Source organism: Anomaloglossus baeobatrachus, chromosome 6 (assembly GCF_048569485.1).
Source record: "Anomaloglossus baeobatrachus isolate aAnoBae1 chromosome 6, aAnoBae1.hap1, whole genome shotgun sequence".
In the NCBI taxonomy this organism is placed as follows: Eukaryota; Metazoa; Chordata; class Amphibia; order Anura; family Aromobatidae; genus Anomaloglossus; species Anomaloglossus baeobatrachus.
In genome coordinates this window covers 167462215-167484627 of record NC_134358.1, presented here as the reverse complement: position 1 = coordinate 167484627, position 22413 = coordinate 167462215, and the positions used below count along the sequence as shown (strand labels likewise).

General features: G+C 48.0%; 1 protein-coding gene across 1 annotated transcript in view; it reads left to right on the top strand.

Annotated features, from left to right (window-relative positions):
* YES1 (YES proto-oncogene 1, Src family tyrosine kinase) overlaps positions 1 to 21910 on the top strand; it is a 107517-nt gene extending 85607 nt beyond the window's left edge. Inside the window, exons 7-12 of the mRNA XM_075314479.1 lie at positions 264 to 419; positions 2971 to 3150; positions 11508 to 11584; positions 11670 to 11823; positions 18369 to 18500; positions 19742 to 21910. Of these exons, the coding sequence (XP_075170594.1) occupies positions 264 to 419; positions 2971 to 3150; positions 11508 to 11584; positions 11670 to 11823; positions 18369 to 18500; positions 19742 to 19950 (908 nt within the window). The 3' untranslated portion in view covers positions 19951 to 21910. The remainder of the gene's footprint in view (positions 1 to 263; positions 420 to 2970; positions 3151 to 11507; positions 11585 to 11669; positions 11824 to 18368; positions 18501 to 19741) is intronic.
* Positions 21911 to 22413: the final 503 nt, after the last annotated feature.

Genomic DNA, 22413 nt, shown 5'->3' with positions numbered 1-22413 from the left:
GTTTCACCTATATCTGGCCTTTGTCAGGGGTACTTGTAGTAAAAGTAATAATGAAGCTTGGCAGCCAAATCTGCTCCTCCAAAGTGCCGGCCCCATCAAGACTGAGCCCATGCCATCTGTTGAAGGCTGGGCATCTTCACACTAATCCTCACTGCGACGGGTACACAGCATCATTTTCCTAACATTATTTGATTGCTTTTCCACATTTTTCCTCTCCTTTAATACTTTCAGTGCATTAATTTATTTATTTTTCTGTTCTAAAGAACATGCCGATGGCTTGTGCTATAGGTTGACAACTGTGTGCCCCACCGTGAAACCGCAGACCCAGGGACTAGCAAAGGATGCATGGGAAATTCCTAGAGAATCCTTAAGGCTTGAAGTTAAATTGGGCCAAGGATGTTTTGGTGAAGTGTGGATGGGTAAGTACAGATTATTATTCTGTATATCTGTCACTGTCCAGAATGTGTCCAGAATCTAAAGCTTATGCATGTGTACTAAAACCAGATGATGATTCTCCGGAAATAAAGAAGCAATGGTATAACCTATAGCAGAGTTTCTTCAGAGATTCAGCCTCTTGAGCCAGTCTTTAATTTACTGAACTCACTCATTTCTCCCAAGAAACGTGGATGAGATCATGTTTCCTTATTGACATGATTTAAAGCCAGGAGGGGTAAATATGACTGTTTGGGGTATGATTTCATTAGGAGCCTTTCCACATCCCAAAGAAATTTATTAAATGCCTGACCTCATTGATTTTTGCATCCAAATAAATCAGATCCTCTTATTTTCAGGCTTCAGGACGCCTGTGATGTCTGCCCTGTTTTGTATTGATGTCTTCACATTTGTCTATGGAACTTGAATAAACAGATCATTTTTTTTTTCTATTATTGATTTACCTATTACTATAGCAACAGCATATTTTGTAGTGTTATACAGTAAATGCTCCTCATCATGCACATTTACATGGAAATTGCTCTTGCGGTAGGTTTTGGAGCGTTTTTGATCTCACTGTTTTCATGGGTTTCCTCCAGTTACCAAGTCCACGACGTTGTCTTATTCATGGCTCCGTAGTGCTCTCGTGCGGACCTCGGAGCTCCGTACTGTATTCTTCTAGTGAATGCACTAAAACAGCAACTTGATATCCAAAACGCGTTTCTCATGCTACATGTTTATCTAAATGTAAATGTGTGAGTGATATTCACCTCTCGAGCTTCATTTACACGGACTGACTGGCGGCACAATAAAACGTTCAGCAATCTGAGGTCGTTTAATTGTCTGTTTACACTCAGACCGAAGGAAACCATGTACACTGAGCGATTTATGCTGAATGTACAGAGGCGGCCACGGTTCTCGTCAGTAGGGTTCCTGGGTACACAGAACAATGCAATGCCAAAAATGATTTCTCTTGTTGGCCAAAAGATTTTCACCTGATGAATGAGTATTTTGCTGCTTCTTCTGGTGATCAGCAGCTTGTTAACACTGTAAGATCATAAACAGTGTTTTTAAGGCTATGTGCGGACAGTGCGTTTTTCGCTGCGTTTTTCGGGTGCGTTTTTGGCCTTAAAACTGCAGGACTTTGCTTCCCCAGCAAAGTCTGAGTTTTCATTTTTGCTGTCCGCACACATCTGTTTTTTTTACCTGCATTTTTGAGTTAAAAAAAAAATGGACATGTCAGTTCGTTCCTGCGTTTTTCTGCGTTTTCCGCCCATGCAATGCATTTGAAAAACTCAGCATAACGCAGAGATCAAAAACGCACCAAATCGCGGTAAAAACACGTGCGTTTTTGATGCGTTTTTCGACGCAAGTGCGTTTTTGTGCATTTTTAGCGGCCAAAAACGCACAAACGCAGCGTCAAAAAGACGCAGTGTGCGAACCTAGCCTAACTATGCTTGTTCATGATTATCTTCCAATGTGAATGACTCTTAAGGCTACGTGCCCACAATCAGGCTTATTCACTCTCTGGACGCAGTGTTAGGGTAAGTTCACACAGTGCGTTTTTCGGGTGCGTTTTTGGCCTCAAAAACGCATGACTTTGCTTCCCCAGCAAAGTCTGAGTTTTCATTTTTGCTGTCCGCACACAACTTTTTTTTTTTTTTTTAACCTGCGTTTTTGAGTTTAAAAAAAAATGGACATGTCAATTCTTTCCTGCGTTTTTCTGCGTTTCCCCCCATGCAATGCATTGGAAAAACGCAGCCAAAAAGGCACCAAATCGCAGTAAAAACGCATGCGTTTTTTGCAGCGTTTTTTTTGCCGCGGGTGCGTTTTTAGCGGCCAAAAACGCAGCGTCAAAACGCAGCGTGTGCACATAGCCTCATTTCGCTTGCAGAGACCTTAGTGGGGGAGAACACATTAGAATTAGGATTATGGGCGCAGTGGTTTTTCGCTGTTCTACCAAACAGAACACAGTCTCCACAAGAATAATTTGACGCACTGCGGCTCAGAAACCCACACCACAGGTCAGTGTTATAGAGTGTTAAAAAGCACAGTAGGGGAGATTTCTATAAATCCTATCCACTGTGCTTGTACTGTATAATGCAGCAGTTTGGACCTAGCAGTTTGGACACTGAATGTTTTCGCTAAAACTGATCTTTGGCACGGGCCCTTAGTCTCCAATCCACATATCAGCCTAACTGATGCTGTTGGTTCTGCATTAAAACAGCAACAACCAACAGCGTTCTATGCATTGCAAAATGAGAAATCTCCTGTGAAAATCCTCAACAAATCCACATGCATACATGCTGCAGATTACAATTTTTTATTTTTAACTCCACACATTTATGGAGTTCTTAAAATCCTGTCCACATGGATTGCACTGTAAATGGCGGTGTATATCTGTAATCCTCAGTCTGTGCTTTTTACCCTGACCCTGTGCATTGACGGTCTACTCTAGCCTACAGGAGTGGTATTTTTTATTTTTCTGCTTTTCTTATCATATTTGGTGACTTTTTGTTTGGTGTGTTTGTGATAAAGGAACGTGGAATGGAACAACAAAAGTAGCAATTAAAACACTAAAGCCTGGGACGATGATGCCTGAAGCCTTCCTACAAGAGGCCCAGATTATGAAGAAGCTCAGGCATGATAAACTGGTTCCTCTTTACGCTGTGGTGTCGGAAGAGCCAATCTACATTGTTACAGAGTTCATGACAAAAGGTTGGTCACATTTAAGCTTATTTTTTTTTTTATTAAACTTTACACCCTTCTTTGTATGGAATAGCGTTATTGTCTGTTCCATGCAGTTGACAAAAAGGGTATTGCTGTCTAGTAGTGTGAATAGAGCCATATTGGATGCCTTTTACATATCAAATAATGATATTGAATCTACATCTTGAAATTACAATGGACAAGGTAGGTGAAGTGATTATAAAGTGAGCAACGTGGGAGATATATTTAAAAAAAAAAAACTTCTGCAAAAAAATTGTGCATAGCACTCAATTTGATATAGGATGTGGTTTTTCTTTGTCGCTCTATTGGGAGACCCAGACAATTGGGTGTATAGGCTATGCCTCCGGAGGCCGCACAAAGTATTACACTCAAAAGTGTTAAGCCCCTCCCCTTCTGCCTATACACCCCCCGTGCTCCCACGGGCTCCTCAGTTTTTTGCTTTGTGCGAAGGAGGTCAGACACGCACAGCACAGCTCCACAAATTAGTCAGCAGCAGCTGCTGACTATGTCGGTTGGAAGAAAAGTGGGCCCATATAGGGCCCCCAGCATGCTCCCTTCTCACCCCACTCTTGTCGGCGGTGTTGTTAAGGTTGAGGTATCCATTGCGGGTACGGAGGCTGGAGCCCACATGCTGCTTTCCTTCCCCATCCCCCTCAGGGCTCTGGGTGAAGTGGGATCCTATCGGTCTCCAGGCACTGAGACCGTGCTTCATCCACAACTCCTGTGGAGACTGCTGGATAGGAGCCGGGTACCGTTCAGGGACATGGCCCTGCTACGTGAAGGTACTCTGTATCCCTGTGGGGACCGCGCACGGCAACACCTCAGCTTTGCTGGGTGTGCTAGTGCACCGGGGGACCGGGTTAAACTGTGCCATTACACACTCAGCATCGCTGAGTGTGTTTATATGTAGGGGCTACCGCGCTAACCGCCGCTGCCATGGGAAACTGCGGCGCGGCTGGGACTTGTAGTTCGCCGGGGACTTCGGCGTTGGCCGCGCTTTTACGGCGGCCACGCTTATACTCGAGTCCCCGGCTTGGCTTGCGGCCTAGTTTCCCTTTCTCCCGCCCTCAGCCCTGACAGGCAGGGGAAGGGCGGGACGCTGCACGGAAGAGCAGCACTGAGGGCTGGAATATGATTTCCATACTCCACCCCCCTCACTGTGCACAGTGTGAGCACCTCGGCTACGCCCACGGCTCCCTCCTCTCGTCAGGACGCCGCAGCCATTTCCTGTCAGCTCCTACGACGCTGCAGAGAGGGACAAACCCTGAGAGACCCAGACACGGTCTCTGGTGGCCTCATAACCGCTTTAGGCGGATGGTAAGCAGCACCTGTGGTGCTAGCCTCATGGTGCTGTAGTGTACTGATACATTATTTGTTTTTAGTATATATTTTACACTGTATGAGCACAGTTCATTATGGCTATATACCCTAGTGTGTTACTCAGGGAAAACAATAGCATGGCGCCCACAAAAGGCAGGGGTGCCAAAAACACAGGCTTATTATGCTGCCTGCGGCGCTTGTACGACCCAGCTGCCGGCAGGTTCCATTAACCCTCATTGTGTGCATGTTCGGCCCCGGTGACACTTCTTTAGCCAGGGCCTCTGCTAAGAGGGGCCCAGGGGGAGCCACCTGTTGACACTGTCCTAGTGACGGGGACGGAGTTTGCAAAACTCTCAGACTATGGCTAAGATACTAGAAGCCTTGCAGTCCAGGCCGGTATCTCAGCAAAGGGACTCTGTTGAATCATTGTTCCCTGGCCCCCCTCAGTTGGACCAACAATGTCCTCCCGGGGTATCTCATACATCCCAGGCTGAGGGTTCTGACTTAAACCCCAGCCCCAGACCGACTAAGCGGGCTCGCTTAGAATTTCCCTCGACATCATATTGTTCAGGGTCTCAGCGGGGGGAATCTCTGGTGATAATGCGGAGACAGCTGATCAGGATTCTGATCCTGAGGGCGCTCTCAATCTTAATACTCCAGACGGGGACGCCATACTGAATGTTCTTATTGCGTCCATCGATCAAATGCTGGATATTTCTCCCTCAGCTCCTCCGGCGGAGGAGTCAGCTTCTCTTACACAGAGTATGTTTCTAGACCACTCTGATTTCAGAGAGGCAGTCCAGAATCATCATGCTTGTCCAGATAAGCGTTTTTTCTAAGCGCCTTAAGGATACACGTTATCCTTTTCCCCCTGACGTGGTTAAAGGTTGGACTCAGTGTCCCAAAGTGGATCCTCCAATCTCCAGACTGGCGGCTAGATCCATTCTTGCAGTGGACGAGGGGGCCTCGCTCAAGGATGCCACTGACAGGCAGATGGAGCTCTGGTTGAAATCCATCTATGAAGCTATCGGAGCTTCTTTTGCCCCAGCATTCGCAGCTGTATGGGCGCTACAAGCTATCTCAGCAGGTCAAGCACAAATTGAAGCAGCCACATGCACGGCCGCGCCACAAGTGGCATCCATTACCACCCAGACCTCGGCAATTGCGTCTTACGCTATTATTGCTGTCCTGGACTCTGCGAGCCGTACGGCGGTCGCGGCCGCCAATTCGGTGGTACTCCGCAGGGCCTTGTGGCTACGGGAATGGAAGGCAGATTCTGCTTCCAAAAAGCGCTTAACCAGTTTGCCAATTTCTGGCGACAGGCTGTTTGGCGAGCGTCTGGATGAAATCATCAAACAATCCAAGGGAAAGGATACATCCTTACCCCAGTCCAAGCAGGACATACTCCAACGGAGGAGAGGGCAGTCGAGGTTTCGGTCCTTTCAGGGCGCGGGCAGGTCCCAATTCTCGTCCAAAAGGTCTCAGAAAGTACAAAGGAACTCTGATGCATGGCGGTCTAAGTCACGTCCTTAAAAGGCCACCGGAGGCGCCGCTAACAAAGCGGCTTCCTCATGACTTTCGACCTCCTCTAGTAGCATCTGCGGTCGGTGGCAGGCTTTCCCGCTTTTGCGACACCTGGCTGCCACAAATAAAAGACCGCTGGGTGAGAGACATTCTGTCTCACGGTTACAAGATAGAGTTCACCTCTCGTCCCCCGACTCGATTCTTCAGGTCATCCCCGCCTCACTAGTGAGCCGAGGCTCTTCTGCAGGCGCTGCGCACTCTGAAGGCAGAAGGAGTGATGATCCCGGTTCCTCTTCAGCAACTGAGCCACGGTTTTTTCTCCAACTTGTTTGTGGTCCCAAAGGAGGACGGGGTCTTTCCGCCCGGTCCTGGACCTGAAACTGCTCAACAAACATGTAAAAACCAGACGGTTCAGGATGGAATCCCCCCGCTCCGTCATCGCCTCAATGTCCCAAGGAGATTTCCTTGCGTCGATCGATATCAAAGATGCTTATCTCCACGTACCGATTGCTCCAGAGCACCAGCGCTTCTTGCGCTTCGCCATAGGAAATGAACACCTGCAGTTCGTGGCACTGCCGTTCGGCCTGGCAACAGCCCCACGGGTTTTTTACCAAGGTTATGGCTACTGTAGTAGCGGTCCTCCACTCTCAGGGTCACTCGGTGATCCCGTACTTGGATACTGATCAAGGCACCCTCTCAAGAGGCATGCCAACGCAGCCTCGACGCTTCCCTGGAGACTCTCCAGGGTGTCGGGTGGATCATCAATTTTACAAAGTCAAATCTGACACCGGCCCAATCGCTGACATATCTTGGAGTTTCATACCCTCTCAGCGATAGTGAAGCTTCCGCTGATCAAGCAGTAGTCACTACAGAAAGGGGTACAATCTCTCCTTCAAGGCCAGTCACACTCCTTGAGGCGCCTCATGCACTTCCTGGGGAAGATGGTGGCAGCAATGGAGGCAGTCCCTTTCGCGCAGTTTCACCTGCGTCCCCTTCAATGGGACATCCTACGCAAATGGGACAGGAAGCCGACGTCCCTCGACAGGACCGTCTCCCTCTCTCAGGCGACCAAAGCTTCCCTTCGGTGGTGGCTCCTTCCCACTTCATTATCGAAGGGGATATCCTTCCTACCCCCATCCTGGGAAGTAATCACGACAGACGCGAGTCTGTCAGGGTGGGGAGCGGTTTTTCTCCACCACAGGGCTCAGGGTACGTGGACCCAGCAAGAGTCCTCGCTTCAGATCAACGTGCTGGACATACGGGCAGTGTATCTTGCCCAGAAAGCGTTCCAGCAGTGGCTGGAGGGCAAGCAGATCCAAATTCAGTCGGACAATTCCACAGCGGTGGCATACTTCAACCACCAAGGCGACACACGCAGCCGGCAAGCCTTCCAGGAAGTCCGGCGGATTTTGATGTGGGTGGAAGCCACGGCATCCACCATATCCGCAGTTCACATCCCAGGCGTGGAAAACTGGGAAGCAGATTATTTCAGTTGCCAGGGCATGGACGCAGGGGAATGGTCCCTTCACCCGGACGTGTTTCAGGAGATCTGTTGCTGCTGGGGGGTGCCGGACGTCGACCGCATGGCGTCCCGGCACAACAACAAGGTACCAATGTTCATGGCACGGTCTCAAGATCCCAGAGCTCTGGCGGCAGACGCCTTAGTTCAGGATTGGTCGCAGTTTCAGCTCCCTTATGTGTTTCCTCCGCTGGCACTGTTGCCCAGAGTGTTACGCAAGATCAGGACCGACTGCCGCCGCGCCATCCTCGTCGCTCCAGACTGGCCAAGGTGGTCGTGGTACCCGGATCTGTGGCATCTCACGGTCGGCCGACCGTGGACACTACCAGACCAAACAGACTTGCTATCTCGAGGGCCGTTTTTTCCATCTGAATTCTGCGGCCCTCAACCTGACTGTGTGGCCATTGAGTCCTGGACCCTAGCGTCTTCAGGGTTATCTCAAGACGTCTTTGCCACTATGAGACAGGCTAGGAAACCAACGTCCGCCAAGATCTACCACAGGACGTGGAAAATTTTCCTGTCGTGGTGCTCTGCTCAGGGTTTTTTCTCCCTGGCCTTTTGCCTTGCCCACTTTTCTGTCCTTCTTTCAATCTGGACTGGAAAAGGGTTTGTCGCTCGGCTCCCTTAAGGGACAAGTCTCAGCGCTCTGTGTTTTTCCAGAAGCGCCTAGCCAGGCTTCCACAGGTACGCACGTTCCTGCAGGGGGTTTGTCACATCGTTCCACCTTACAAGAGGCTGTTAGAACCCTGGGATCTAAACAGGGTTCTGATGGTTCTTCAGAAACCACCATTCGAGCCAATGAGAGATATTTCCCTCTCACAACTTTCGCAGAAAGTGGTTTTTTCTAGTAGCAGTCACTTCTCTTCGGAGAGTGTCTGAGCTAGCAGCATTGTCGTGCAAAGCCCCTTTCCTGGTGTTTCACCAGGACAAGGTGGTTCTACGTCCGATTCCGGATTTTCTCCCTAAGGTGGTATCCTCCTTTCATCTCAATCAGGATATCTCCTTACCTTCTTTTTATCCTCATCCAGTTCACCAATGTGAAAAGGATTTGCACTTGTTAGATTTGGTGAGAGCACTCAGACTCTACATTTCTCGTACGGCGCCCTTGCGCCACTCGGCTGCACTCTTTGTCCTTGTCGCTGGCCAGCGTAAAGGGTCACAGGTTTCCAAATCAACCCTGGCTCGGTGGATCAAGGAGCCAATTATCGAAGCTTACCGTTCGGCTGGGCTTCCGGTTCCATCAGGGCTGAGGGCCCATTCTACCAGAGCCGTGGGCGCGTCCTGGGCTTTGAGGCACCAGGCTGCGGCTCAGCAGGTGTGTCAGGCGGCTACCTGGTCGAGCCTGCACACTTTCACGAAACACTATCAGGTGCATACCTATGCTTCGGCGGATGCCAGCCTAGGTAGACGAGTCCTTCAGGCGGCGGTTGCCCACCTGTAGGAAAGGGCCGTTTTACGGCTCTCTTACGAGGTATTATTTTACCCACCCAGGGACTGCTTTTGGACGTCCCAATTGTCTGGGTCTCCCAATAGAGCGACAAAGAAGAAGGGAATTTTGTTTACTTACCGTAAATTCCTTTTCTTCTAGCTCTAATTGGGAGACCCAGCACCCGCCCCTGTTTTTTTGTGTACACATGTTGTTCATGTTGAATGGTTTCAGTTCTCCGATATTCCTTCGGATTGAAGTTACTTTAAACCAGTTTATAATTCTTTTTCCTCCTTCTTGCTTTTGCACCAAAACTGAGGAGCCCGTGGGAGCACGGGGGGTGTATAGGCAGAAGGGGAGGGGCTTAACACTTTTGAGTGTAATACTTTGTGCGGCCTCCGGAGGCATAGCCTATACACCCAATTGTCTGGGTCTCCCAATTAGAGCTAGAAGAAAAGGAATTTACGGTAAGTAAACAAAATTCCCTTCTTCAGAGAACTTTTGGGAATTATTAGTTGGTATGGGTAACTTCTCCACTACTTTTACCTAGTCAAAATCATTGTAATGCCAGGTAAAAAAAAATGTGCCCTACACAGGCATTAGGGCTATTTTAGTACAGATAAGTGCCCAAAATTACATCTAAAAAAATAAATTGTATTGTTCACAATTAGAAAATTGTCTTCCTTTGCAAATTCTGAGTGTGGTGTTGGCCGCTTGACCACATTCTCTTCAGTGGAGCAGAACTCCTATAGCCCCTTGTAGACAGACATGATGTAGATTCTGGAAGATGGCTGCCATTTTGTTTCGAATTCTGCTTTAACCCCTTCACCCCCGGGCTATTTTCTGGTGGTGGTTGTTTTTCGTCGTTCTTTTGTTTTTTAAATCCCCCTTTTTCCGAGAGCCGTCACTTTTTTTTTTTTTTTTTTTTTTTAAATTTTCTGTCAATCTTGCCATTTAAGGGCTTATTTTTTGCGGGACGAGTTGTACTTTTGAATAAAACAATTTAGTTTTACCATATAGTTTACTGGAAAACAGCAAAAAAAAAGTGAGACTGCCTGATTGTTTTAGGGATATTTTATTCACCATGTATAGATTTAGTTTTATCATTTTATATTTTGAGCGGACATTTCTGAATGCGGCAATACCAAATGTGTATTTTTTAACCCTTTAATTTTCAATGGGGTGAATGGGGGTGATTTGAACTTGTAGGTTTTGTTGTTTTTTATTTTTTTTTTTTTTTATTTTACTAGTACCCCTATGCAACTTATAAGGATAAGCAGTCTGATCACTCATTCTTTTCTGGAGATCAGAGCAGCATTGCTCTGATTTTCAGAAAAGCTGCTCTTCTCTTACACACAGCGCTCTGCCGGCTGTGAGAGGAACTAACTCATGATAGCTACAGGAGTCATCACATGACCCTGTGCTACCATGACTACCATCGGATCCACATGATCACATCACGTGACATCCAGTGGCGCATCATGTACAGAATGCTGTCACATTTTCACAGCGTGCTTTAAGGGGTTAACAGGCATGAGTGGGTAGTGAATCCACTCGTGCCTGATAACGCACATGTCAGCTGATCAAATCGGCTGACATGTGCAGAGATCGCTGCTGGCTGCCCAAGGCAGCCGGTAGGGATTAACCTGACACAATTCATGATGTACCCAGTACGTCATGTTGTGAAGAGGTTAAAGATGTTGGCCACTACTTTTACATTGGTGGCCTTTTCTTTAAGAACAGTCATCAATGTATGATGAGTCGGGGTCCATAACCCGACACCCCTGGTGATCAGCTGCTCTCGGTGCTGGCAGCAGTAGGTTGCTGGAAATGCTCAGTTCTGAAGCTGCCCCGTCAACTGATAGCGGCTGGTTAAGGCATATCCAGATCTCATTCAAACCAATATGAGGCAGACGTGCAGTACTCGGACGCTATCAGAAGACTGGCAATCTCCAGAACTGAGCATTTCTGGCCGCTGCCACCAGCCCCGAGAACAGCTGATTGGCGGCAGGGTGTGGGCTGTCAGACCTTGGCCGATCGGACATCATAAGTATAAGCCATCAATGTAAAAGTATTGGATAATGTCTTTTAAGTACAATTATCATACTTTTGACAAACCCAAATAAATAAAAATTGCAAGATTACCTTATATTAATCATATTGGATAAGCATTTTTGATGAACGTTGACAAGTACATTGACAAGTACATTGGAAAATGGCTCTACGAACATCAGTTATCGGAGCCTTCACGCAGTTTACATAAAAATGAAGTGTTTTAAAAAAAAAAATAATATATGTAACAAGTTAGTTATAGTGATTGAAGCAGAACTTGAGATGTGGAATATTTCTTACTTTTGGGGCAAGGTGGGGGGGGTGACTCGATGTAGCTGCTTATCTTCTTGCCCAACAGAAAGTATATACTCTGTCCAATTTGTAAGAGGGGCGACTGCTTGAAAATAAATTCCTCTATCTCTTCCCAGGATTTAACAAAATAGACAATGTAAACTACTTAAGCAAATACTTTAATTACTTTTTTTTTATTTTCTCCCAATCCAGGTAGCCTATTAGACTTCCTTAAGGAGGGGGATGGGAAGTATTTGAAGCTTCCGCAGCTGGTCGATATGGCTGCACAGGTAGGCAGACTTTTTCTGTCTGAATTCTGCTCGACTTGAGGCTACAGAACTATACTTCAGCCACCTGTTAATTTTGTATCCCTAGATAGCAGATGGCATGGCATACATTGAAAGGATGAACTATATCCACAGAGACCTCCGAGCTGCTAACATCTTGGTTGGTGACAATCTTGTGTGTAAAATTGCTGACTTTGGCCTGGCTAGGTTGATAGAAGATAATGAATACACAGCAAGACAAGGTACATCATCTGTTCTCTTATGTCTTCTCTTTCTATTTACCCCTTATCAATACATGCATGTATATAACCTCAGCATTTACAAAATATTACAATAATCTACTAATACATCAATTAATATTGTGGTGTTTATAATGTACAACATATGGTGTACAAGAATATATACATTTTGATATGTAATAAGATATTCTTTCCTACTTTGGGTTTATTTTTCCATAGCTTACATTAGTAATTATAATAAGTACAATAAGTTTTCTTTTCTTTGTCGCTCCATTGGGAGACCCAGACATTTGGGTGTATAGCTTCTGCCTCCGGAGGCCACACAAAGTATTACACTTTAAAAAGTGTAACCCCTCCCCTCTGCCTATACACCCTCCCGTGGATCACGGGCTCCTCAGTTTTTATGCTTTGTGTGGAAGGAGGCACACATCCACTCATGCATTCTCATATTAGTTATGTCGGTTGGAAGAAAAGAGGGCCCCCACGGGGCCCCCGGCATGTTCCCTTCTCACCCCACTACGTCGGCGGTGTTAAGGTTGAAGTACCCATTGCGGGTACAAAGGCTGGAGCCACATGCCGTCTCCTTCACCATCCCTTAGCGGCTCTGGGAGAAGTGGGATCCTAAGCGGTCATCCATTAACTGGGACCGTGCTCCCTCCGCAGCCCCTGTGGGAACCTGCCGGACCGGAGCCTATTCAACCTCAGGGACCGGGCCCTGCAACTCAAAGGTACTCTGTGTCCCCATTGGGGACTGTGCAGGGAGCGCACCTTCTTCCCGGAAGCTGCGGCAGCTGCTGAATTGAGAAGGCCGGTGGACTTCCGCGCCGACCGTGCCTGCTTGTCGGGCGCGGTCTCAAATTTAGTCCCCGGCTTCATCACAGCCTAGTCGCAAAAATCCCGCCCCCGGGCCTGCCTGTCAGGGGTAAGGGCGGGATTACCGACCTGACGTCGGATGTGAGGGCTGGAGCATCCTGCATGTTTTCCTCCCCCCTCACTGATCACTGTGGGGACCCCAGATTCCCGCACTTTCCTGGCGCCGCCCACGGCTCCACTCCTCCCCTGAGAGCTCCGGCAGCCATTTTTTGGCATTCTGCCGGTGGAGGATTCTCAGTGAACAGCTCTGCAGCTCCGGGGGACCTAAGGCAGGGAATCTGGAGGACACACTCCGCTTGTTAGCAGTCGGTAAGCCACACCGGTCACCCGGTGCTGGTCCCCCTAGGGTGCCGGAATAGATACGTATATATATATCTGTTCGGTCGGGCTGTATACCCCTTTTTTCCCATATACCCTCAGTGATCACTCTCCTAGGAGACAACAGCATGTCGTCCACAAGGAGCAAAGCTGTTAAGGCACAGGGTTTTTTTGCGGCCTGTACCTCTTGTGGGGCTATGTTACCTGCGGGTTCCACCTACCCTCACTGTGAGCAATGCTCGACCCCTGTTTCGCTTGCTCAGCCGGAGCCTCGGTCACTAGTGGGCCCCTCGGCTCATGTAGACCCCCCTGCTCCCCCTGTCCAGGCGGCAGGGACAGAGTTCGCCTCTTTTGCTGAGAAACTCTGAGTCACTTTCACAATCCATGGCTCAGTCTATGGACAAATGGTCTGCCAAGCTGCTAGAAGCTTTGCAGTCCAGACCGGTCCTTTCACAGGCCCCGGCCCCTGTTGGCTCGTCGCCTCCAGGCCCCTCTCGGTCCGCGCCGCAGCGCGCTCCCAGGTTGGCCCCTAGGTCTCAGGCGGAGGACTCCTGCCCGGACCACAGTCCTAGACCGGCTAAGCGGGCTCGCTGGGAATCTTCCCCGACTTCTTCACACTGCTCGGGTTCCCAGCTTGAGGACTCTCTGAAGGACGAGGCGGACGTCGCAGCTCAGGGCTCTGACCCTGACGTCGCCCTTAACCTTGATACACCTGAAGGGGACGCCTTAGTGAATGATCTTATCTCGTCCATCAACCAGGTGTTGGATCTCTCTCCCCCGCCTCCTACTGTAGAGGAGTCGGCGTCTCAGCAGGAGAAACACCAGTTTCGGTTCCCCAAACGTACACGCAGTGCGTTTTTCGATCACTCTAACTTCAGAGACGCTGTCCAGAAGCCCAGAGCGGTCCCGGACAAGCGCTTAACTAAGCGCCTCACTGACACGCGTTACCCCTTCCCATCTGAAGTCGTTAAGGGTTGGGCTCACTGTCCCAAGGTGGATCCTCCAGTCTCAAGATTGGCGGCTAGATCCGTGGTATCGGTTGCAGATGGCTCATCGCTAAAGGATGCCACTGACAGGCAGATGGAGCTCCTGGTGAAGTCCATCTATGAGGCCACGGGCGCGTCTTTTGCCCCGGCCTTTGCAGCCGTGTGGGCACTCCAAGCTATCTCGGCTTGTCTGGCTGAGATTAATGCTGTCACACGTAATTCTGCTCCGCAAGTTGCGTCTTTGACCTCTCAAGCGTCAGCCTTTTCATCCTACGCCATGAACGCAGTCCTGGACTCTGCTAGCCGTACAGCTGTAGCATCCGCTAACTCTGTGGCAGTCCGCAGGGCCATGTGGCTGCGCGAATGGAAGGCAGACTCTGCCTCCAAGAGGTTCTTAACCGGTTTACCGTTTTCTGGCGACCGTTTGTTTGGCGAACGATTGGATGAGATTATTAAGGAATCCAAGGGAAAGGACTCCTCCTTACCCCAGTCCAAACCTAAGAGACCTCAGCAACGAAAAATACAATCGAGGTTTCGGTTCTTTCGTCCCTCCGCCAAGCCCCAATCCTCTTCGTCCAGCAGGCCGGAGAAAGGCCAGAGGAACTCCTATGCGTGGCGGTCCAGGTCACGCCCCCAAAAGGCCGCAGGAGGCACTGCCTCCAAGACGGCCTCCTCATGACTCTCGGCCTCCCCTAGCCGCATCCTCGGTCGGTGGCAGGCTCTCCCGCTTTGGCGACGCCTGGTGGCCACATGTTCAAGACCGATGGGTGAGACACATTCTGTCTCACGGTTACAGGATAGAGTTCAGCTCTCGTCCTGCAGCTCGTTTCTTCAGAACCTCTCCGCCCCCCGCTCAGGCCGACGCACTTTTTCAGGCAGTGGACGCTCTGAAGACAGAAGGAGTTGTGATCCCCGTTCCCCTTCAGGAACGTGGTCGCGGCTTTTACTCCAACTTGTTCGTGGTGCCAAAAAAGGACGGATCATTCCGTCCCGTTCTGGACCTCAAGCTACTCAACAGACATGTGAGAACCAGACGGTTTCGGATGGAATCTCTCCGCTCGGTCATCGCCTCGATGTCACAAGGAGACTTCCTAGCATCGATCGACATCAAGGATGCTTATCTCCACGTGCCGATCGCACCCGAACATCAACGTTTCTTGCGTTTCGCCATCGGGGACGAACACCTTCAGTTCGTGGCATTGCCTTTCGGCCTGGCGACAGCCCCACGGGTTTTCACCAAAGTCATGGCATCCGTCGTGGCGTTCCTGCACTCTCAGGGCCACTCGGTGATCCCCTACTTAGACGATCTCCTAGTCAGGGCCCCTTCTCGGGTGGCGTGTCAACAAAGCCTTACCGTCGCTCTGGCGACTCTCCAGCAGTTCGGGTGGATCATCAACTTCCCGAAATCCAAGTTGACACGGACCCAATCACTGACTTACCTCGGGATGGAGTTTCATACACAGCCAGCGGTAGTCAAGCTACCGCGGGACAAACAGCTTTCTCTGCAGGCAGGGGTGCAATCACTTCTTCGGAGTCAGTCACACCCCTTAAGGCGCCTCATGCACTTCCTGGGGAAGATGGTGGCAGCTATGGAGGCAGTGCCGTTCGCGCAATTCCATCTACGGCCACTCCAATGGGAAATTCTCCGCAAATGGGACAGGAGGTCGGCTTCCCTCGACAGGAACGTCTCTTTCCCTTGCAACCAAGACGTCACTTCAGTGGTGGCTCCTTCCCAATTCTCTATCGCAGGGAAAATCCTTCCTACCCCCAACCTGGGCTGTGGTCACCACGGACGCGAGCCTGTCAGGGTGGGGAGCGGTTTTTCTCCACCACAGGGCTCAGGGAACCTGGACTCCGATAGTCATCCCTTCAGATCAATATTCTGGAGATAAGGGCAGTGTATCTAGCCCTATTGGCTTTCCATCGGTGGCTGGAGGGCAGGCAGATCCGTATCCAGTCGGACAACGCCACAGCCGTTGCATACATCAACCACCAAGGCGGCACTCGCAGTCGTCAAGCCTTCCAGGAAGTCCGGCGGATTCTGCAGTGGGTGGAAGCCACAGCCTCCACCATCTCCGCAGTTCACATCCCGGGCGTAGAAAACTGGGAAGCAGATTTTCTCAGTCGTCAGGGCATGGATGCGGGGGAATGGTCTCTGCACCCAGAAGTGTTTCGAGAGATCTGTCGCCGCTGGGGAACGCCGGACGTCGATCTCATGGCGTCACGGCACAACAAAGTCCCGGCATTCATGGCACGGTCTAAGGATCACAGAGCTCTGGCGGCGGACGCGTTAGTTCAAGATTGGTCGCAGTTTCGACTGCCTTATGTGTTTCCTCCTCTGGCGATGCTGCCCAGAGTGTTACGCAAGATCAGGTCCGACTGCCGTCGCGCCATTCTCATCGCTCCAGACTGGCCGAGGCGGTCGTGGTACCCGGATCTGTGGCATCTCACGGTGGGTCAACCGTGGGCGCTTCCAGACCGCCCAGACTTGCTGTCACAAGGCCCGTTTTTCCATCTGAATTCTGTGGCCCTCAACCTGACTGTGTGGCCATTGAGTCCTGGCTCCTAGCGTCTTCAGGGTTATCTCAGGATGTCATTGCCACCATGAGACAGGCCAGGAAGCCAACGTCCGCCAAGATCTATTACAGGTCTTGGCAAATCTTCTTATCCTGGTGCTCTGGTAACGGTTTTCCTCCATGGCCGTTTGCCTTACCCACTTTTCTTTCATTCCTTCAATCCGGAATGGACAAGGGTTTGTCACTCGGCTCTCTCAAGGGCCAAGTATCTGCGCTCTCCGTATTTTTTCAAAAGCGCCTAGCCAGGCTTCCGCAGGTCCGCACGTTCCTGCAGGGAGTTTGCCACATAGTCCCACCTTACAAGCGTCCGCTGGAACCCTGGGATCTTAACAGGGTGCTATCGGCTCTTCAGAAACCACCTTTCAAGCCGCTGCGGGATGTCTCTCTATCACGTCTTTCGCAGAAGGTGGCCTTTCTACTGGCAGTCACATCACTCCGGAGAGTGTCTGAGCTTGCAGCGCTGTCATGCAAAGCCCCCTTCCTGGTGTTTCACCAGGATAAGGTGGTTCTGCGTCCGTTCCCGGAATTTCTCCCTAAGGTGGTATCCCCTTTTCATCTCAATCAGGATATCTCCTTGCCTTCATTTTGCCCTAATCCAATTCACCAATATGAAAAGGATTTGCACTCTTTGGATCTGGTGAGAGCACTCCGGCTCTACGTGTCTCGCACGGCGCCCCTGCGTCGTTCAGATGCGCTCTTTGTCCTTGTCGCTGGCCAGCGTAAGGGTTCGCAGGCGTCCAAGTCAACCTTGGCTCGGTGGATCAAGGAACCGATTCTCGAAGCCTACCGTTCTTCTGGGCTTCCGCTTCCTTCAGGACTGAAAGCCCATTCTACCAGAGCCGTGGGTGCGTCCTGGGCATTGCGGCACCGGGCTACGGCTCAGCAGGTGTGTCAGGCAGCTACGTGGTCTAGTCTGCACACTTTCACGAAGCACTATCAAGTGCATACCTATGCTTCGGCAGACGCCAGTCTAGGTAGGCGAGTCCTTCAGGCGGCGGTTGCCCACCTGTAAGAGGGGGCCGTTTTTTCGGCTCTTGGTTATTGAGGTATTCTTTTACCCACCCAGGGACTGCTCTTGGACGTCCCAATTGTCTGGGTCTCCCAATGGAGCGACAAAGAAGAAGGGAATTTTGTTTGCTTACCGTAAATTCCTTTTCTTCTAGCTCCTATTGGAAGACCCAGCACCCGCCCCTGTTCCCTTCGGGCTGGTTGTTCTTTTGTGTACACATGTTGTTCATGTTGAATTGTTCTTTTGGTTCATGGTTTTCAGTTCTCCGAACATCCTTCGGATTGAATTTACCCTAGACCAATTTATAAGTTTTCTCCTTCCTACTTTTGCACCAAAACTGAGGAGCCTGTGATCCACGGGAGGGTGTATAGGCAGAGGGGAGGGGTTACACTTTTTAAAGTGTAATACTTTGTTTGGCCTCCGGAGGCAGAAGCTATACACCCAAACGTCTGGGTCTCCCAATAGGAGCTAGAAGAAAAGGAATTTACGGTAAGTAAACAAAATTCCCTTCATTTGTCTGGGATCATACATTTAGGAATAAGGGTGCATTCACACTGCTCGATTTATAATATTTTTTTTTTATAATTATTGGTAAATAAGTGGCAGCCTATGTGCAAAACATAATCTGCAATCGCAGTGGCCCTGTGTAAATACTGTTAAATAGCCCCCATCAGCATATGTAGCCGACTTTATATGTGTGTGTATATATATATATATATAATGTATAGACTTTATCTGTGTTCTTAAAATTAATTTTGGTGACACTGATGTATTCTCCTTTTTTAGGAGCGAAATTTCCTATCAAGTGGACCGCTCCTGAAGCCGCTTTATACGGGCGATTTACAATAAAGTCTGATGTCTGGTCATTTGGAATTCTCCTGACAGAGCTGGTTACCAAAGGAAGAGTGCCATATCCAGGTACCGTGCCCAACACCTTTTTGTGGCAATACGTTGGCACTTTTAGGCTAAACACACTTCGGAGAACCTGACGTTGAATATAGCAGTAGGCAACTTAACTGAGCAGACGTCATTTTCACACAGTGAAACTTTTCTGCACAGTAATTGTTTTGATGAGTTTTGTTTTGCCTTTTCATCTATGAAGAACATCACAGAAAAAGGCATACTTGCCAAAACCTGCTCACAGTGCCATCCTTCTGCAGGGTGTAGACAGTGGTATAATGGGGAAGTAGCACTGGAGAATACTGATGAACACACACTCACACTCCTATCATCCAAGGGTAGTTGCTTAATATTATAAATGTACACAGATGAGGCTTGTATAAGGGGCCAGTCACAGCTACGTGTAGTGCACCATGCCGGCTTATAGCGTATTGGTGACATCTATACTATTAGATCAGGTGCTGCCCAGCCCAATGTAAGTGCACTCCACAAGGGCAAACACTCCTCAAATTTCCCCCACCAATATGTTTTCGACCAATTAATTTTAATACCTGAGAGTCCAAAATTTCAGCATAGAGCGATATCTTTTCTTTATTGCCATATTATTGCTATATTTAAAACACTCTATCCCAGAATGACCTCTGATAATGCATGCTAAAGGCTATCTTGCAAGTGCGAAACGCAGCAGACAGTGGGCAGTCCTGCCTAGTCCCTCTTAAGAACTCCAGACTATCTGACATATTCCCATTGCCGCTTACCCTTCCCATGAGGGCCTTGTACAGCAACCTAAGCCACCTAATAAAGTTAGGCCCAAAGTCCATTTCCTTTAATAATCCCCATATATATCCACACTCTACACTATCAAAGGCCTTCATGGCATCCAGGCAAAGAATTACTTTTGTCCTCTGTTGTCTATTTGTTCTGCCTTCAAATTTAGAAATGCCCTCCATATATTAATGGCCATAGACTTTGAGGGCATAAAGCGTGTCTGGTCAGGCTGTATGAGTGAAGTTATGACCATACTTAGCCTATTTACAGGGATTTTGGCTAATATATTGTCTGTCAGCAGTGATATAGGTCTCTGAATCAGGGATGTCTTATTCCTTTCCCTCCTAAGACCAACATATTTACTCATAAAACAGTTACAGATTTTTAGCAAGACTTTATAAAGTTGCTTCAATGAATTTATCCTTTAAAAAGCATCTTTATTTTGGTTTCATTACATGATATGTAACAGTGGTTCTGAATCCTTTCCATAGGGATGGTGAACAGGGAAGTTCTGGAACAAGTGGAGCGGGGCTATAGAATGCCTTGTCCGCAAGGCTGCCCAGAGTCCCTGCATGAATTAATGAAGATGTGCTGGAAGAAGGACCCAGATGAAAGACCGACCTTCGAGTATATTCAATCCTTTTTAGAAGACTACTTTACTGCTACAGAGCCACAGTACCAACCTGGAGACAATCTATAAGGCTAAAGACTAGACGTCAAATGCACAATTCTGCCAAAAGTATAAGCAAGACTGCATAAGTTCTTACCTGTTTCTATGAGGAAAAGGAGAGTCGTGATCCCTCTGCATGCTTATGGCGAACTGGAAATCCACAATACAGTTGCACAAAACCACTTTGAAAGTATTTGTAAATGGACAATTCGTGTGAGTCCAAGCAGGTCCCAAAGAAAGGTCTTTTGTTATTGATGGTGAGGAAAGCCATTAAGAGTATCGTCCTGCCCAGTGCTCCAATGCAACATTTCAAGAAATGGAGACTTGCTGGACCAAACATTTCATTCCTCTTCTAAAAGTTTTTTTATTTTTTGCCTATTCTAGTAAATGCTAAGCATCCTATCTCAGTCCCATCAATGGCAAGTGACAACACACTTCTTATTGGGTTTCCATTGGGCCCTGTTATTAAGCTTGGGTCACTAGGTTTTAGGTGCAAAATATTTATACAGTGAATTAGACTGACATGTTCTGGTGGAGGTGCCGTATGTACCGGCTTTCCATGATGTTTCTTTCATGGTGTTGCCACTGACACTGTTGTCCTTTTAGAGAACCGAGCATCTTATTCTTGCTCTCGGCAGTATCACGGGTTTTGCCTCTAAAGGCTTTTATACTGCTCTGAAGAATGGCAGTTCCAGGGTGTATTACCTGTGTGAGAATGGCGACATATGGGCAAGGTTAGGTGCACGTCTACCAAACCGACAGCAGGTTATTCTGGAGTGGTGACTGGAGATAATCATGTGTGCAATCTGTTCCTAAAGTTATTTTATGGACCCTTGTCTCAATAAGGCATATTCTCTGTAAAACGAAAAGTTATACACCTTCAATATGCTGTCTGTGCCAATTTTTCACTTTTCAAGATCTTCGCCTGCACTCGTACATTATATATATTTTTTATATTTTTTTTTACCAAAAATCCGTCCTGGTCATGTGATGGACACGTTTGCTCCCCTTGTTGCGGTGATTGTCACAACCAGGACAGATTTTTGGCAGCAAGTAGAGATTTTGCAAAACAATGAGAATTGATTTAGCAAATGGCTTGGAAATTGTCTAAATCCTAATACTCCTCATATCAAGAATCCAAATAATCTAGCCCTTGTCCCATCCCATAATGGGGGATTCTGCGATACCACTTTGGTTTTTTTTTTATTACAGTGAATATTGGTGTGAGGTGACTGGAGCTAAAATGTGAATGTTTTTACAGACTATACGCAGACACGATTACTTACTGTGGTGACAGCATTGGATCCCCGGCGTAGAACGGGATGGTCAATATGCTCGTGCAAATGTTCACAATTCCGGCTGACACATCTGGCAATAAATGAGCTTTTGTTTCACTGCCTTTCTCATGAATATGCTTCTCTAATAGATGGCGAGGAGCACGGAGATCCCAGATTACATTTGATGATGCAACTTGTAAGATTTGATCCGTTCTCTGTATCAGGAAGGCATTTGGAAATGTATTTTGTTTACAGCCTGACATGTTATCTTTCTGTAATGGCGGCGCCATCATTCCGCTTTATTACCTGCATTCTGTTAAACAAGACAAATTTTTTTCTTTTTCTTTTTTTTTTTTTTTAAGGGCTTTATACAAAAACTATGGAATTGTATCTTTTTTATAAGTCTTTTCAAAGCCAATTTAACTCGACTTCTGTAAGTTTGTGTACTAAGTAAAAGGAGCGCAGTATTTGGCAAGCTCGCTGTCATTCATTGCGTTTTCACGACTAAACAAAATCATGTAATATCGTTTGTATAGTAAAGGATTAAAACACTAATTAGCGCCTTGATTTTAAGTGATTACGATGATGCATATCTAATGGACATGAGAGACTATCGGTTTATATATTTAACACCATTTTATGTTAAACTTGATGCCTGCAGAACAACAGGTTATCAGCGTGTAAAATAAAGAAAAAACATTTTTTTTTACAAAGATGAGTTTTCCTTGGAGAATTTTTCCTTGTGCAATAACATTTTGTAGTAAAAGGTTGATCAATAGGTCACAATTCGGAGAAGTGCCGGGGGTGGATGGCAGGGTATATTCATGGGGTGCCAAGAAGGTGCTTTGCTCTTGCCATGGTATCACATTCAGGGCAGAGGAGCTGACTTGATATTTTAGCTAACTCAAGAAATCCTTGCCATGTCTCTATATATGCCACAGTTACCTGGTATAACCCCCTAAGTTGGGGCTGTTTTCAGATGGCTGTATTTCACAGTCTGAATATGAACCACACCACCGTGACGTGACTGACCATGGGTATCCCAACCCAGACAGACTTTCATATGTGTTTGCAAGGCTGTAAATTCGGGTGGGTAGATCCTCAGGCAGTCTAAGCGTAGCAGTTCATATATCCAAACATTAAATACACTTATTTGAATCCATCCTAATGTCTTCCCTGGGACCACATCATCCCTCCACAGTTCTGCATCTTGCAC